General features: G+C 43.7%; 1 protein-coding gene across 11 annotated transcripts in view; it reads right to left on the bottom strand.

Moving 5' to 3' along the window:
- PDE4DIP (phosphodiesterase 4D interacting protein) overlaps positions 1–18,650 on the bottom strand; it is a 239,330-nt gene that overhangs the window by 101,169 nt on the left and 119,511 nt on the right. For 10 of the 11 annotated variants that reach the window (XM_074188585.1, XM_074188592.1, XM_074188586.1 and 7 more), the window contains one exon: positions 175–306. In XM_074188585.1, the coding sequence (XP_074044686.1) occupies positions 175–306 (132 nt within the window). Of the gene's footprint in view, positions 1–174; positions 307–5,271; positions 5,642–18,650 lie in introns of those variants that run through there. The other variant, XM_074188594.1, reaches the window with a different exon arrangement.

Raw genomic sequence — 18,650 nt, 5'->3', positions numbered from 1 at the left:
TTTGTGGACCAATCATTTCTCAAGAGAAATAAAGATGAAAAGAAAATACTTAGGTCATGGGAGTATTCCCCGCTCCGGGAGATGTTGAAGGAATGCTTGGCTAAAGCTGACAAGTATGTGGGCTTTGTGGCTTCCATGACTGTGGATCCAAGCTTGCCACAGATGGCACCATACCTTGTTGGCAGCTTCTGTTTGCTCAATTTTGTCTTGAAGTTCTGCCAGGTGAGAATCAGGCACACACTGTTGGGGCACGGTGGCCTCATCTGAATTCATCTCTTGTTGTTGAGGTGGCTCTTCAATAATATTCTAAAAGAAATGAAACAAGAGCAGTCAAATCAAACTATTTTTTAGCAAGATTTTATTTGAGTTTTACAATTTTCCCCCCATTCTTGCTTCTCTCCCTGCAACCCCCACAGAAGGCATTCTATTAGTCTTTATATTGTTTCCATGGTACACATTGATCTCAGTAGAATGTGATGAGAGAGAAATCATATCCTTAAGGAAGAAAAATGAAAGTATAAGAGATAGCAAAATTACATAATCAGATAATTTTTTTTTCTAAATTGAAGGTAATAGTCTTTGGTCTTTGTTCAAACTCCACAATTCTTTCTCTGAATACAGATTCAAATCAAACTCTTAACAAGTGAGCTTCACTTTCATTTTTCATACAATATAAAGAGCTTGGAAGCTATCAGCATTCATCCTTTAATATACTAAGCCTGTATTCTGACTTTAAAGGACAAAAACAAACCGGGGAAGAAAATTAGAACTAGAATTCTGAAGTCCTAATAAGAAATCCTTGTTATAAATACAAATCCTTGTTGCAAATCTCTAGGCAGCTCAAAATCTAACTCTAGGATAAAGACCAAGGAATATCACTTTGATTTGCAAAGGAGAAAAAGAAAGGCAAAAGAGATAACACATAACCTGATAAACCCATAGCAAACTTGGGAAAATTAAAGCAACCTCCAAATGTTTTACAAAGTTTTAGAGGTGACCTAGATCACCTCTTTTTAGAAAGTTTAGTTTTATCCAAGAATAATTCAATAAAACCTCTGTCTGTGTAGAAAAATGAGAGTAAAACATACTGGCCATCACTTAATCTGTTTTAAACTTTTCTCCTTTGTGGTCAGAAAAAAGAAATTAAGAGCACAGGAGAGAATGTCAATATGAATCTTAATCCCAAACCCAGCCTTTGAGAACTTTTGGCAGTGAAAGAAGGACCTAATGCACTGATTTGATTATTTCCAGCAATTATAACAAACATGAATAGATTGTAACCATATACATTAAGGAATCACTTGTCTGCTGAATGTAACTATTACAGTTGATTTTGTAAGCTGCTCTGCCATATTCCCTCCAAAAATTAATTACAATTCATATTCCCCTCAGGGACTAATTTTGAAAATCAAGCAATTTCCATAAATATACAAATAAATTTCCATTGAATTATACATGCAAAACCTAGTTCATATGGAGGTGAGAATGGACAGCATGCTGAAATAATTTATAGTTCCTAAAGATCCAGAAACATGATTATTTTGTCTTTATATTTAATGCTGAGAATCAGGGAAATCTGGGTTTGTGTCTTACCTCTGACACATAATAGTTGTCAGACCTACTAAAAGTCACTTTAACTTCTCCTCAGCACCTCTGGCAGTTCCCAAAGACTAAGCTCTTAGAACAGGTGGCATACAGTCTGCATTGGCAGTGAGAAATTTCTTATTGCAATGATTACACAGGTCTGGTTAAAAAAAACTTTATTTTTAAGTTAGCTCTTGCAGCTCTAAATCCCTATGAATCAGGTAAATGTTCTAAACCTCAGGCCTGTGAATGTGTATTTTTATTATGTTGATGACTGTATTTCAATATTCTTATTTCTTAAGAGAGTGAGATATGAAAATTTTATCAACTCTTCAGTCTACAATCCTTGGGTTCAACATTACTTAACTAGATCTGAGGAGTTGCCAAAATGACATAAATGATAATGCAGTTTCAAAAGGCAATCATTAAACCTAGAGATAGAAACAATGTGTTCTCCCTTGCTTTAGAAAACAAAACCACTTCCTGGACTGGTGGCTAACAGAATGCCAACACTTGGATCTAAGGCCAAGGCTGTGACATTATCATTGTTACTCTAATTCTTGTAAATAGTACTTTGCTTGGCACCTTCAGCCCTCAAAACAACAAGGCCCGGACTCATGCTGCTGTCATTTTCAATTCAGGCTGCTAATAAATGGAGGATAGACAACAAAATAGTAAAAGAAGCTTTAAAGCTCTTGTCCTGGACTGGTGGTCTTTTTGACTCTTGTTGGCTTCCAGAAGGTGACCAGTAACTATAATTGCAACGAGCCAAATGTTCCAACAAAGGAGAGATTCATTTCAGTCACTATAATGTTTGCTGCAAAGATCAAAAACATTTTGGGCTGTCTGTATTTATATGAAAGGGGGGAAATGCCAGATGTTCCAGAAACCCTGAAAGAAAGCATATCTCCAGGGCCTTTTTAGTTCAAAAACCAGACAATGAAATAAAGAGGTCACCAAATAAAATAGAGCTTCATGGATACCTAAAAAAAAAAGTTAATAATTCTGAATTCTTAGGCATGGGAAAGGATGGAAACAATTCATATCAAGTAAAGGAATCAATGAGTAGAAATATTAGGAGGATATTTTTCATAGAGAAAATGAGCTATCAGGAGAGACTCCCTGAGAGCAGTATTTATTAACACAGCCTGGCAGTCCCATGGGAAAGGGTGGAATTAGAACAAAGGATTGTTTGCCTAGTCTTTTTTCTCTCAAATTCTAAGGCAGGTATTACCAAAAACCACATTTACAGATCTCTACCCGTTGAAAAGGGTTTAAGGAGCTTAACAAGACAACACAGCAATAACTCTTTGTTCTTCTGTTTCTCTCTATATTCCACTCAGCTCTGGCTCTGTACAAAGCATTCCTGCTAAAGAGCTCTACTGAAATCAATAATAGGACTGATTTCCAAAACAGATCACTGCCAAGTGATTTTATTTAAGAAGACTACCACAAATACCACTCATCTTTCTAGAACTTGTTTCCCTTTATTGTAGATTTTGGAATAATAAACTAGGCTCTAAAATTCTTCTCTTTCTTTTGATTGTGATGCTCTCTTACAAACAATGGGATAAAAGGAGACATTGGGATACAGTGATCCAAGCTGAGGTGTGAAATTGGAAATCCAAATTCCAGGTTCCCCCTCAGCCACATCATTTAGCTGTGTGTCTTGTGGAAAATTCTTTTATGTTCTCATCTATAAAATGAAGATTTTGATTTAGATCATGTCTAAGGTCCTTTTCCAATTCTTATGTATTCTGATTCAACTAAGGAGACATCAGCTAGCAGAGAGATCTCACACAATGGTCATGCTGTTCAAACACAGCTTTTCAAATCCTGAACCTTTATGAAACATGGGCCAGGAGGTGACAAAATGGAAGCATATATGAAAACATGTCTAGTATTACCACATTTTATTTTACAGAATCCCCCAAGACTTTCTATAACTCTGGTTATAGGGAAGGGACTCAGGACTCCCACTCTTAAGAATTCTAGCCTTTAAGGGAATATTTCAACCAGCATGGCAGAGAAAGAAAAGCAAAATGCTAAGGAACTAGGAGATCTAGTTTTTAGAGGTGACCCTTAGGGAAGTCACAATGTTCCTAGGAGATTTAACATTTTCATTTGGATTAGAGGATGTGTTTCTTTGCAAGTCAAAAATCAGAGAAGAGTGATTGAAAATGAAGGCAGTGCTGTTCACCTTGAGCCTGTGCTTTTCCAATCATTGTTCTTCTGCCCTAGCTATGATTGATCTGTAAAATGAAACATTTCTCCCTTCTGCCTGGCCTAGGCAAATATTACTTCTGCAGAATTGATAGGAAAGCACTGAGCATTATTTGTAATGTCTAGGAAAATAAATGACTGCTTAAGACCACAGATTCAGCAAAGGTGCTTCTTAAACCTCTCTGTACTACATACTTCATGTAATATGAGGGGAATCATTTTAGAATAATCTATATAAACAGGAACACTATATTATCATTATTATTATTTCTGTCTGCAAGTATATAAAAGGAAAGGCTATCAATCCTCAACAGAACGGACTTCTTAAAAATGCTGAGAAATCAAACAAATTAGTACTCTACCTTGTATTCATTATTCCCCCCCCCAAGTTTTTGCAGATACTCCTTACATATTGTGCATAATATTGAAGTGCTATATGTATTTTCCTTACTTTTTTCCTATGAGATGTGGCTTTGGACGCTATTTGATGCTAGGGAACTTTTTAACATAGCATCCTTGAATTGTTTTTAAACTTTCAAATAGTAAAACTCCTGTCCTTGCATTCCTTAGCTCATAATACTCTAACACAATTTGTAAGTAGTCACTGTAGATGAGAACAAGTATGATGTGGGTCGAAGGTACTGAAGAAACTGTAAGCATCTAGTGTTTATGGTTACTATAGAAACCAAGTGGCACCTCTCTAGTCTGAGTTCAGATGAATTAAAAAAACTGCCTGTCTCAAGTCATTAAGTGAAATCAGAACACTAATCGCTGTAGTCTTCTTGCCACAAGGTAAGTGCTGGGTGAGAAGCATTCCCAGAACTGTTGCACCTGGGATCGATGGCTGTGAGTGGCTTTCACCTAAATGCTTTAAGTAATATCCTATTTTAATCCCCAAGACCTTCAAAATAAAATACAGAAAAAAGACTCAAGGGATGGACCAAGCCACTTTGAATAAAAGCCCCCAAAGATCCCATTCATTACAATCAATGGCGCAGCTGAGCAAAAACATTTTCCTGGTGTGGCACTTGCCTAATGAATGGATTTCCCTGAGACCTTCCCATCTGCGCAGTGGCTCTGAGGGCAGCTGAACCCAAGAAGTTACAGTCTAGGGTAGGAGAAAGGAAAAAGCTAGCCCTCTGGCTGCAGGTGAGACTGGGAAGGCAGAGAAGAGGCCAACAGGAGAGGAGCGGCCGCGGAAGGACCCGCCGCCTTCTTTTTTAAAGGCAAAATTGGCTACGATTTGGTGGAATCCTTTTGCTTTGAATAACTGTCTGCTGCGGGGCGGAGGGATGGGAAGGGCGGGTGGTGGAGAAGCGTGGGGCGGGTGTGCGAGCGCATGGAAAGCAGTCGCCGAGGGGGGCGGCCGGTGCCGTCCGCGCCATCGGAGGAGGGCACCTCGGAGGCGGCGGGGGCGCAGGGGTGGGCAGGGGCCCCCTCGGCCCCCCGGGCCCCGGCCCGTACCTGGAAGCGCAGCGGCAGGTAGTCCTCGCACAGCGCGTCCCAGAGCTCCTGCAGGTCGGCCGCGTCCGGCCCGGGGGGCGCCCTGGGCGGCCTGGCCTTCACGGGCACGGGCAGCCGGCTCCCGGGCGGGCTCCGCAGCGGCCGGTAGTCCAGGGCCCGGATCATGCTGAGCGCCAGCTCCAGCCCGGGCCCGCAGGCCTCGTCGTCCCGGCCCGGCCGCTCGGGCTCCTCGTCCCGGGCCGGCGCGTCCAGCGACTCCAGCGAGGAGCCGGGGGTGCCCTCCTCCATGCTCTCCTCGGCGCCGGGGCCGGCCGAGCCGCGGGCCGAGGAGGCGGCGCCGGGCGCGGCGCGGGCCAGCTTGCGGGGCAGCCTGCAGATGGCCTCGTAGTCGGCGTCGGCCACGCGGAGGCCGGCGCAGCCGCGGCAGCGGCGCGGCCGGGGGCCCTCGGCGGCCGGGCAGGCGTGCGCCTCGGGGGGCTGCTCGTCGCCGTCGGCCCAGCACTCGAGGCCCGAGTAGGCGAAGTCCTCCTGCAGCAGCGCGCCGTAGCGCGCGTCGGGCAGGCCGGCCAGGTCCAGCGCGCCGCCCGGCTCGCCGTTGGTCTTGCGGTACATGGCGGCCAGGCAGCCCTTGAGGCGCTCCTTCTCCAGCAGCAGCTTCTGCAGCCGCTCGATGGACAGCGCCTCGATGCGCGCGATGACCGTGTCGAAGCGGTAGACGCGGTCCAGCATGAAGGCGCACTTGCCGCAGGCGAACTCGCCCTTGCCGTCGCGGGCCACGTCCCGGCCCAGCACGTGCGCCAGCAGCACCTGCAGCTTCAGCTTGCCGGCCGGGTGGAAGATCCAGCGGCGCTGGTTGCCGCACAGCTCCCGCGCGCAGATCCGGCACATCTCCTTCATCTTCCCGGCGGGGCCCCGCGCGCGCCCCTGCGCCTCCCCCTGGGCCCCGCTCCGGGGGCCGCCGGCCGGGAGAGCGCCTCGCCGCCCCCCGCCTCGGCCCCGGCCCGGCTCAGCGGGGTGCAGAAGGGGCCCGGCCCGGCGGGGTGCAGAAGGGGCCCGGCCCGGCCCGGCTCAGCGGGGTGCAGAAGGGGCCCCGGCCCGGCCCGGCTCAGCGGGGTGCAGAAGGGGCCCCGGCCCGGCCCGGCGGGGTGCAGAAGGGGCCCGGCCCGGCGGGGTGCAGAAGGGGACCGGCCCGGCCCGGCTCAGCGGGGTGCAGAAGGGGCCCGGCCCGGCGCGGTGCAGAAGGGGCCCCGGCCCGGCCCGGCTCAGCGGGGTGCAGAAGGGGCCCGGCCCGGCGCGGTGCAGAAGGGGCCCGGCCCGGCTCAGCGGGGTGCAGAAGTGGACCGGCCCGGTCCGGCGGGGTGCAGAAGGGGACCGGCCCGGTCCGGCGGGGTGCAGAAGGGGCCCGGCCCGGCCCGGCTCAGCGGGGTGCAGAAGGGGCCCCGGCCCGGCTCAGCGGGGTGCAGAAGGGGCCCGGACCGGCCCGGCGAGATGCAGAAGGGGACCTGCCCGGCCCGGCGGGGTGCAGAAGGGGACCGGCCCGGCCCGGCCCGGCGGGATGCAGAAGGGGACCGGCCCGGCCCGGCGGGGTGCAGAAGGGGACCGGCCCGGCCCGGCGGGGTGCAGAAGGGGACCGGCCCGGTCCGGCGGGGTGCAGAAGGGGCCCGGCCCGGCCCGGCTCAGCGGGGTGCAGAAGGGGCCTGGCCCGGCCCGGCTCAGCGGGGTGCAGAAGGGGCCCGGCCCGGCCCGGCGGGATGCAGAAGGGGCCCCGGCCCGGCGGGGTGCAGAAGCGGCGGGGTGCCGAAGGAGCGCGGCCCGCCGCGGACCCGGCCCGTCCGGCCTCGGCGGTCCAGCCGCGGCCGCGGGGCGCCGGCCTCCCGCCCCCTCTCTCAGCAGTGACTAACGCCGCGGCTCCGGGACTGAGGATCGGATTCCAAGATGGCGCCCGCGGCCGCTGCGCCTGCGGGCCCCGCGAGCGCTGCCGGGACTCGTAGTCCGCGGGGCCGGCGCCCGGGCTCCCGCTCTCCGTGTCCGAGCCGCGGTCCGGAGGCCGCTCCTCCCGCGCTCCTCCCCCAGCCGCGGGGCACAAGTGCCACGTACCCGGGCGCGAGCGGGCGGCGCCGCCTCCCCAGCCCGCGGCATCCTGCCCGACTCCCGGGGAGGACCGAGGCGCGGCAGAGGGGAGGATCCCCGCGCTGTAACCCCCGGAGAGAAGGGGGCGAGGGCGCCGGGATGGGGGCATCCGAGGTGCCTTCTGCCGGAGGGGCGCGGCTGGCACAGCCTCCCCACGGCCTTACACGCCGTGTCCATTGATAACCCAATGAGAGGGATTTGGTGGACGAAGCTTAGCAGAAGAGGACTTCTGGGGGGGCAGAGGCTGCCCTTGGGGGCCATAAGGGAACCAGATGCTCCTCATCTAGACGAGGCTGAGCCCAGACTGGGAAACTAGTTAAACATCAGCTTAGGCCCCACTCAGCCTGGGTAGTTTTAAACACATTCCCGATTCTCTTCTCCTGGGAGCTTCTTTCATTTTTCAAAAGTTTTTATTAAAGATTGTATTTGAGTTTTACAATTGCCCCCCCAATCTTACTTCCCTCCTCCCACCCCCCACAGAAAGCAATTTACCAGTCTTTACATTGTTTCCATGGTATACATGGATCCAAATTGAATGTGATGAGAGAGAAATCAGATCCTTAAGGAAGAAACATAAAGTATAAGAGATAGCAAGATCAGACAATAAGATAGCAGTTTTTTTCCCCCCTAAATTAAAGGAAATTGTCCTTGGTCTTTGTTCAAACTCCACAGTTGTTTCTCTGGATACGGATGGTATTCTGCATCACAGATACCCCCAAATTGTCCCTGATTGTTGCACTGATGGAATGAGCGAGTCCATCAAGGTTGATCATCACCCCCCTGTTGCTGTTAGGGTGTACAGTGTTTTTCTGGTGCTGCTCATCTCACTCAGCATCAGTTCATGCGAATCCCTCCAGGCTAAATTTTTTTATTCTTTTTTTTCCCTTGCTTAAAAAAAAAAGCCATGGAAAACTCACTTTATATAATTAGCAACCTGTGGCAGAGAGAGGTAAGAAGGGAAAGTGGAAATTGAATACTAGACAAAGTCTATAGTAGAAGGGGGGAATGGTCATTTGAAGTTAGGTATGGAAAATCATAGATTTCTAAAATGAAGAGAAAGGTTATCCAATCCAGCCTCACTTTATACTGATCATGTTGTCCAAGGCAGTACAAGAAAAGAGCAGGGACAGGACCAGAAACAAGGTCTTCTGACTTTAAATTCAAACTTCTTTCTGTTATCCGGCATTCCTCTGCTTTTTTGGGGTCTAGAAATTCGGAGAGCTAGACCGGCTCATGGACCAAGGGAAATCAAAAGGCAGTCTCTGGAATTGAGGTTTCAGTGATGGCAGAAAGGTTTAAAAAAAAAAAGTAAAGAAAGATGGAAGTCGGGGCAGCTGGGTGGCGCAGTGGATAAAGCACCGGCACTGGAGTCAGGAGTACCTGGGTTCAAATCCCTCTCAGACACTTAATAATGACCTAGCTGTGTGGCCTTGGGCAAGCCACTTAACCCCATTTGCCTTGCAAAAACCTAAAAAAATAAAGAAGATGGAAGTCTTGGGGACAAAGAAAATGGTCTTCTGATCAAGTGCCAAGGAAAATAAGCAAGGAAAAAAGTCTTAGGGTTTTGAGAGAGACTCCAGATTCACAAATGGAATGGTTAAGAGGTATCCATGCTGAGGAGAGTGAGTTTTAAGAAGCAGAGAGGGATCCTGGGCCAGAGGCATAGGGCAAAACCTGGAAAACTTGGGTTTCAATCTTGTCCCTGTGTAGTAACCATTTCCCCATAAGAGAAGGGAAAAAAGTTTTTATTAAGCTCTTCTATGTGTGTGTGTCTGTGTGTGGTCATCATTTGATCTGTATTAGCCTCAGTTTCCTCAAGTGTAAAAAAACAGCTGCTCTTCCACTTCCAGTTGTTGTCAGTGTATCTGACTCTTTTTGACCCCATTTCAGATTTTCTTGGCAAGGATGATAGAGTGGTTTGCCATTTCATTCTGTAGCTCATTTTACAGGTGAGGAAACTGAGATAAACAGGGTTAATGATTTGCCCAGGGACACAAAACTAGTTAATTGTTGGAGGTAGGATATGAACTCAAGTCTCCCTGATTCTACCTCATCACCTAGTTGCCACTTCTCTGAGATTCAGTCTATAAGATAGATAAGAGGACCCTTAAGTTTCCAGTGGCAAATTATTAAAAGTAGAGAAATTAACTGGTTTTGGAGATAGAATAGGGGAACCCCTATCTGGCAGTCAGTCCATGAACCACAGATTTCTAAAGATTCTGTGAACATGAATGAAAAAAAATTTAATCTTTCCACTATACTTTGTTTTCTTTGTAATCTTAGGGATTTATTTTGTAAATTTAGAAACATCACTGTGAGGAGTGGTTCATAGGCTTTACCAGACTGCAAAGGGTGCATGTGCTATCACACCCACATACCTACATGTACAAAGTTAAGAACCCCTGAGATAAAGAGACTCTAGATTGAATATCATACTTCTGATACTTTATTGGTCTCAGCTTCCTCTGCTGCAAAATATGAGGATTGGTCTCTGGTGCTGATCCTATGCGCAAGATATATATTTTGTTTGATTCCTATATATTGGTTCAATTCTTTAGACAGTTTGTTGTTGGATTTTTTTGAGTACCTCTTATGAACAAGGCCCCATACTTAAGTTTGATTAATGCAGCTCATAACTATTTTAGTAATTGCAGTTTGTTTTATAGGTCATTTTCTTTGCCAATAAGAGAGGGAGTGTACCTATTACCATCCCCATTTTATAGAGGATGATCCCAGGAATTAAGTCTAAATGGTTATTCATCCAGTGAGTAAAGGGCAGAACAAGGACTTCAGGCCTTTCCACTAAAGCAAGAGAAATTCCTTAGGTAAGTAGGTCTCCAGTCACAGGAACCATCTCTTTGGCACAGTGTGAAAGCCTTCCCACTCAATAGAGAACAGTTTTATAACTCTGCTAACCTAAATTTTAGACCCTACAATAGAGTTCTAAGATTCCAAAGTGGGGTTTGAATGCAATTGCAATAAATTGCACAATATGTTTCAATCTAGTCTGCAAATATTCCAACCAGGGTATCATCATATTCAACTAAAGAAGGTAAAGTTAGAGAGCTCTGGGGTCTTAAGATCCCCAAAGACACCAACTCTACCCTCTGACTTCTAAATTACCAAACCTCTGCTGCTCTCTCATCCCTCAAATCTGAGTCTCCTCGAATCTGTCCCTCTGGGGACTGGTGAATTCCTCCTCTGGCCTCCATTTTGTAGAAGGCCCTGGGGCAGCTAGGTGGTATGGTAGATAGGGTATCCTGCCTTAGACATTTAACTTTTACTAGCTGTGTGAACTTGGATAAGTCACTTAACCCTGATTGCCTCACATCCAGGGCTATCTCCAGTTGTCCTGATTCATGTCAGGACCCAGATGGTTCTAGAGAAGAATGTGAGGCAGGTGACTTAGCCCAGCATCCTCCTCACTCAAATCTAATTCAGGTGCTTGTCATGGCATCACCTCCCTGATGTCATGGTCTTCTTCGAAAATGGAGACCAAAAAAACATTACATGTAGAAGGGCCTGTGCTTGTCAGACTTTGTTCCCTTTCTGGTTCAACCTCTGACTTTCCAGTCTTCATTCTCCTGATTCTACCTCTAACTTCCAACAGGGAGAGGTCATCTTCACTTCCCTACTTATTCCCCTCCCCCAGCTTTCCAGATCTCTTGGTATGTGTGTTGTCTTCCCAGATTAGAATGTAAGTTTCTTGAGAGTGGCGCTGTCTTTCTTTTTATTTGATTTTGTATGCTTGGTCTTTTTTCCAGGTAAACATTAAATGATAAATAAATGTTTTTTCCCCTCCCCTCCTTCCAATTATAATACTATATTTATCTATACATATCCTGACACCAAATCAAAGCAATTGAATCAAAAGCTGCCATGCCAGTATGAGGCATGTTGTAAGGGGATCCTTTTGTTCAACTCTAAAATTCTGTAAAATAATTCAAATAGTAGCACAGTCGCCTGTGATTACCCTTGTCAGCCCCCTGTTGTAGGAGGTTCAGGTCAGGGCTTGTTGAACATGCAGCTGGTGATCTGAGAAGTAGTGGAGTAGGCCCTGATCTACCTTGATTGACAGAAGGATTGGAAGGGTGTAGCCAGACCTCACCTTAGCCCAGGCATATTAGCACAAGAGAATAATCCCAGGCACAAGTAAAGCTTGAGGTCACAGCATGGATTTTCAATATAAATCAGATGTGTCTATTTTTTAAAGAGCATTTCACTGATCACATTTATCTGATGCTTTATCACTCACAGACCTCCTGTTTTTTTTTTAAATCAAACTATAGGGTAGATTATACAAATATTGGTTGTTCAATCATTTTACAGTAGCATCTGTCTCTTTGTGACACCATATGGAGTTTTCTTGGCAGAGATCCTGGAGTGGTTTGACATTTCATTCTCTAGCTTGTTTTACAGATGAGGAAACTAAGGCCAATAGAATTAAGTGACTTGCCCAGGATCACACAGCTAGAAAGTATCTGAAGCTAGATTTGAATTCAGGAAGAGGCGTTCTATTCATTGTGCCACCTAACTACTCCTCTAATCTAGTATTTTCCTCTACTGGACTATGTTAGTAGAAGCAAGGTCTTTATGTTATAAAAAGGCATCTGGCCTTCACAGTTGGTAAATTCTCAAGTTTACCAATTTTTATATCTGTATGGGAGTTACCAAACATAAGGTCGATATAAAGATATGTGATTTCATCAGAGTAGGGAACTCCCTTCACCAAGAGATTTATGACTTAGATAACAGGGAATGACTTGAAGCTTACAGAGGTTTTTAAGTGATTTCTTCTGGTCAGAGAGCTAGTGTCATTGGAATTTGAACTGGATTCTAAGACCAGCTCCCTAACCACTCTACCACTGCCTCCCTAAAGACAGGGAAATGACAAAAGACAAGGCTTCCCAGAAGGGAGGGGGGATTTTTGAAAGGGTCAGCCAATAAACATTAAGTCTAACACTGTAATGTTCCGGACATTGCTCTAAGCTCTGGAAATACAAATAAAAAAAAGACAGTTCCTTACTCTCAAGGAGCTTATAATCTAATGGTTGAAGCTATATATTACCTTAAAACACTACATGTTACCTATGTATTATTATTATTATTATTGAAAAATTGACAAGGTAAGTTGGATCTAATTTACAATCATTAAATATTTGGAGGAAAACATAAAGCATAGTAAAAAAAATCTATTAGTAGCCTACTTAGCAAATTAAGAGCTTCATGATTTTGTATGATTGGTCTTTTATTTTTATATTTTATTTTTATATAAGCTGGACTTTTAAAAAATTAAAGATGATGTCTAATTTAAAACTAAGGCAATGTTTGTAGTGGTAAAAATTTGGAAATTGAGTGAATGTCCATCAACTGGGGAATGGCTGAACAAACTGTGGTATATGTATGTCATGGAACACTATTGTTCTATTAGAAACCAGGAGGGATGGGAATTCAGAGAAGCCTGGAAGGATTTGCATGAACTGATGCTGAGCGAGATGAGCAGAACCAGAAGAACCTTATACACCCTAACAGCAACATGGGGGTGATGATCAACCTTGATGGACTTGCTCATTCCATCAGTGCAACAATCAGGGACAATTTTAGGGTAAGTGCCATGGAGAATACCATCTATATCCAAAGAAAGAATTGTGATGTTTAAACAAAGACCAAAGACTCTTACTTTTAATTTAATTTTTTTAAAAGAAGGTATCTTATGTACTTTTGCTATCTCTTATATCTATTTTTTTCTTTAAGGATATGATCTTTCTCAACACATTCAATTTTGATCAATATGTAGCATGGAAACAATGTAAAAACTATCAGACTGCTTTCTGTGGGAGGTGGGGGAGGGAAGGGTTATTAGGGGAGAAATTGTAAATTCAAAAATTTTAAATATATATTTTTGCACATTTAAAAAATTAAGGTAGATACGCTGTTAGGGAAATACTAAGGGTTTATTTATTGTTTCAATAATTCATAAGAAAATGACTGATATAATGATTATCTAGTGTATATAATGAAGGAAACTAGATTGACAGGTGGAGTTGACATAAAGTGAGAAGTAAAATAATTAAATGTAATAGTCAACAAGCATTTATATGCCATATTTGTATAGCACTTTACAGTTTACAAAGAGCCTTCTCATACATTATCTCATTAGATCCTGACAACCTCGTAAGTTATTATTATTCCAAATAACCTGCAATTCTGAGCCTGGGGCAAATTCTCTTGAAGTAGAGAGACCCTATAGTATTTAAAGTTCACTTTTAGAAGAAACTGTCCAGGCTGAACTGAGAATATCTTACCTGATCTTTTCTGTATGCTTCCATAAGAATGTATGGGCAAAGGGCAAACAGAACACTACCTATGGCTGTGCCAACAGTGGCAGGGAAGATATGTATCTTCTAGATATTAGTTAGCCACTGACACCCTGGAACAAAGCCCAAATGGTCCCACTTGGGTTACACCTTTGTTAAGAGATGAGGAAGCTATTCAGAAATGTTCAGTGATAGCCAATCAGATTATGGATTTTTTTCTTCATGGAAGAATCACTTAATACATTGTGAAGGACATCTGATACAGTAGTCTTTGTTACTCTTATGTATAGAATGTTTTGTTTTTGGCAGACTGTAGTGCTTTAATTTTAAATAAAATAAACTTGAATGAGAAAGGTTCTGTGATTGGCCAATGTCATATAAATGGAAAATGGTAGAGACAGGTCTTATGATAGTAAGTTCAATGTTCTCTTTAGACCAACAGTTCTCAAAGAGTTGTCTGGGGATCTCTAAGACCCTTTCCAGGGGCCCATAAATTCAGAACTATTTTCATAATAATACTAAGATATTTTAATTTCTAACACTGTAAATTTCAATAGATATAACCTGTATAAAAGTTCTTTGAGCAGCTTCCTCTATAATTTTTAAAAGTATGAAGGTGTTCTGAGATCCTTTTGAGAATAGCTGCTACAGACTATACCCTGAATTCCCAACATGTAGGCCAAAAACCCCAGAAAAAAATTAGTCATTGCAAACAGTCTCAATATATTTATGAATTTCAAACCTTACCTGGTCATTAACTATTTCCTTAATCAGGGGAGTAACCCAGTCAACCTGTTTATTGGGTGGTAAGCTGTTGTTTGGGATTCTTCTTTAGAAGCTGTGGGCATGCCTGTTAGCATCTTAAGAGGAAAGAAGATAGCACTTGACTAAGTCTCAGTGACTGGCATTGCTCTGAGATGAATTGGTTTATTTGGAGCTGTGTCCTTTGGGTACGTTACCTTCTATACTTGTAGAGGATATGGGACTACGTATCCATGGTTATGGAAACCTAGGCTCCAGCTATATTTATGATTTTTTGTCAATAGAGTAAACTCTACATGTAGACATAGTGAGCCAGATAGATAGTGATTTTTCCCAGGCTACCTCCAAGATTGGACCTGGTTGATGATAATGATAATAATAACAACACAGCTGGTATTACAAATCACTTAAAGGATTATAAAGGGTTTTACAAACATCTCATTTTATCCTTCCAACAGGCCTGTGTCACAGGAAGCTCTTTTATTATCACTATTTTACAGATGAGGAGACTGAGGCAGACAGACATTAAGTGACCTCTTCAGGGTCACATAACTACTGAGTATTTGAAACCATATTTGAATTCAGGTTTTCTTAATTCCAGTATTCAAGCCATTTGTCTGCCCATTAGTGCTAGACCTATAAAATAGCAAATGGAAGAATATCTTTGGACAATCAGAGAGAGCAGCAGTAGCTTCATAAAGGCAATTGACTGGGTGACTAGATGGATAGCAGTAGAAGTGAAGAGAAAGGAACAAGTAGAACAAACATTTCATGACAAGAAATAATAGACTCAGTGACATACTTGTACTCAGGTCAGGAAGGGGAGGGAAGTAAAAGAATTTCAAGGTATTTAAATTGGGTGATTGATAGTAAGTCCTGCCACTAGCAGAAGTGGGAACATGGGAAAGGAATTCAGTCTTATGGGGAGAAAGCATAACTTCGGTTTGGAATGGATTGTGTTTTAAGATATTTGTGGTTTAAAAACAGTGGAGTAGGGGGAGGGAAGGGGAACAAAACAAACAAACAAACAAAGCTCTCCCAGTGGGAGAGCTGAGAAAGGCCAGTGTCAGAGACTACAGGTCTTTGTCATGGGTAAGCCCTCAGAGGAAAGGAAAAGTCTTAACTGGATAGGCCAGGTATGGGAGCTTGAAACTGAGCTGTTTAACTCATCTTTGACCTTAGTCCTGATGATTTAATCGACTCTATGGCTCCAGATAGATATGACCAGTAGTAATCCTGGACTCCATTTTCCCATATTATATCAGCATGAGCTTGAGCTGGTAAATATTTAACAACTAGATCTTTGGAGGGTTAAAAGTACATGTGACACTCTTTTAATATTTATTTGTATTAACTTTTTTCTCCATCAGTTTATGAAGTCTAGAATATAAAACAATTATCTAAACCCTATTTTATAGCATTGTCACATGGTAACTACATTCACATTAAAAATTTAACAATGGGCTCCAGCTGGTTCAACCTGGAACACCCCTAGTTATGAGAAACACCAACTGATTTTGTGATTGATTCTATCGATAATTCCCACTGATACTCTGGCATTGTGGTGGAAAACCAGGGTTCTCTGATCTCCCTGTGGGTTTGTTCAACATGCTGAAACAAAGAGCATTCCTCCATTTCGTTTTAATAGATCACAGAGCACTTCATTTGGCCTCAAGAGAATGGGGTTGGACCAGTTATCAAAATTACCAGCAGTTTTATGGTACTGGAGCCTGAGCCAAATACCTTGCAAATCTGAAATCATCACCCCTAGGTGAAATCCCCTGCAGCCTGTACTTGCAACAATCCCCCCTCCCCCTTTATGATTGCTCTATGTCCCTGTTTGCTGCTAACAGGGTGAGGATGTAGTTTTGGGAGAGACTCACATAACATTAATAACTTGAACCTTGGGAATGGAAGGAAATAGCCCAAGGAAGTAAATAGATGACAATGAGGAAAGTTTGCTAAGGAGAGGTCAGAGTAGGAAGAGGACCCAACAGCAGAAATAAGAAAAACAGAAAGGCATGATAGAAACAGGAACAACAGAGGCACTAAAAGTAAGGAAGGAGATCTCTAATAAATGGGTATCATGAGCTTTGGAGAAGTCAAAGAGAATGAGGACTGAGAAAAGGATCTGGCACCATTTAGGCTATTATTAGTCAACTATTAAAAACTGTGTTCTTTTCAAATGAATCTTTAGTTTTTCATTAATGAACCCTAATTAATTTTTAGTTGTACATCATCACTCCAACCTTTTTATCTACAGTCTTAAAAAATAGGGAGAATAACCATTCACATTTTGGGGTTCCAGCCCCAACTGCATCATTTACTATTTGCAGAACCATAACTACCACAGGATCAGAAGGACTCTGGAGTCTGGAGGATAGACTATGGCGGGGAGGCAAGCACAGGACAATATCCCAGGACCTTGAACTGGTATCTTTTAAATATTTGATGAAGATGGAAATAAATATCTTACACTTTTTAACCGGAGGGAAGGAGTGGTTATGAAGTTTCAGTATTCTTCTGTGTTAACTGATAGGGACTGGCATTGACATGCATCTAATGGGTGTCTAGGACACAGGGCTTCTGGATGGGGATCTGTAAATTGAAACTCTGCCTGCAGATTTAATAGGTGTCCACTCCAGGAGGAGATTGCACAAAGCTGTCCTGAGAAATCTCCTTATATGTGGGTGTCCTGGAGCTGCCTGGGGTCATTAATTCCTATGACGTATTGTTAAGACTCTGCAGAGAACATGTGCAATATTTTTGACTTAAGGTTCCATGTCAGATCCCTCCATGGCAACTCAGGAATGTTGACTATTTTGAGAAATAGCATGCTTTGTTGCATAGACAGCACTGTTTATATCTGAGCCCAGACTAAGCCTAAACAAAGTGTCATGAGTGATCTCTGTTTTATAAGACAGAAATGATTCTGCTTGATTAATATTCTGCTTCTACTGATCTCAATGTGTATTTTAATTATTTTCATTCTTCAGTATAAGCCCCTGTTAACATAGTTTGCTTATCAGTGCATCTCTTGCTATAAAAAAATCACAAAACAAAGAGATTGAAAAGAACAAAAAAGTCTACTCAGTCACCTTTCCCTTATCTTGCACCTTTCCTGTCTATATGGTTTCATGAATACATTTCATGGAGATGAGCTATTTCACTGCTTTGGAAAAGGATAATAGCAATCAGTTTAACAATCAGCAAATATATCCCATGATTCTGTAGCTCTACTTTGGAGGAACTGGAAGTCCTACAGTGAGATACTATTGGGTCACTTGGTACTCACACTATAGAGGCTTTGTAAGTTGATACAGGACAAAGGCTGTGTCCATATATGTCTTATTAAAGTGGAGATATTAGCTTCTAAATACAAAAGGGACCCTTATGGAATTTGAAAGTGAACCTGCTGCCTGGGTCCATTCTAATCCAGATTGAGGTTTTGACTTGACCAAGTATCTGTCTAGGAAACATCATCAGTGTCTTGTATTTTTACTTATTTTGTCAAACATTTTCCAATTACATTTAAATCTTGTTCTGACTCACACTGGGAGGGCAGGGTTAGGAGATGGCAGCAATGAAATTAGGGGTGATATCATTACATCAGTGTACTTCTCTAATACACTTCTTGTTCTAACAGAATTGTGGGATCTCCTCGTTTCTAGCAAGTCAGCAGCCAACTGATGGTGAAAGATCTTGGTGGAAGCCAAAGAGTCCAGGTCTGGTTTTAATATGGTTGACAAGCCTGAACTTAAGAATATGTTTTATAAAGATTCCTCCTCTATACAAATAGGGAGATGTGTGTTCCAGAAAGGTAGGAGACTAGTGATGGGCACACTTTCAGTGAGTAATTCATTTCCAAAAAGGACATGATCTGGAGTGTCAAAACAAATAGAAATAGATCCCTGCAAAATGCATATTGACTTAGAGAACCACAAATTTATCTTTTAGGTGTTGTGTTATATCCTCACTTATTTTGTCATTTTCCTTTATCTTTTTTAAAATTTTATTTATTTAAGGCAATGGGGTTAAGTGACTTGCCCAAGGTTGCTAGGCAATGATAAAGTAGTGTCTCTGGCTGGATTTGAACACAGGTACTCCTGACTCCAGGGCTGGTGCTCTATTCCTGCACTACCTACCTGCCCCTTGTCATTTTCCAATTAC

The sequence above is a fragment of the Macrotis lagotis genome, chromosome 5 (genome assembly GCF_037893015.1).
Source record: "Macrotis lagotis isolate mMagLag1 chromosome 5, bilby.v1.9.chrom.fasta, whole genome shotgun sequence".
NCBI lineage: Eukaryota > Metazoa > Chordata > Mammalia > Peramelemorphia > Peramelidae > Macrotis > Macrotis lagotis.
The sequence above is the reverse complement of the archived record's forward strand: the minus strand, read 5'-3'. Positions and strand labels throughout refer to the sequence as shown.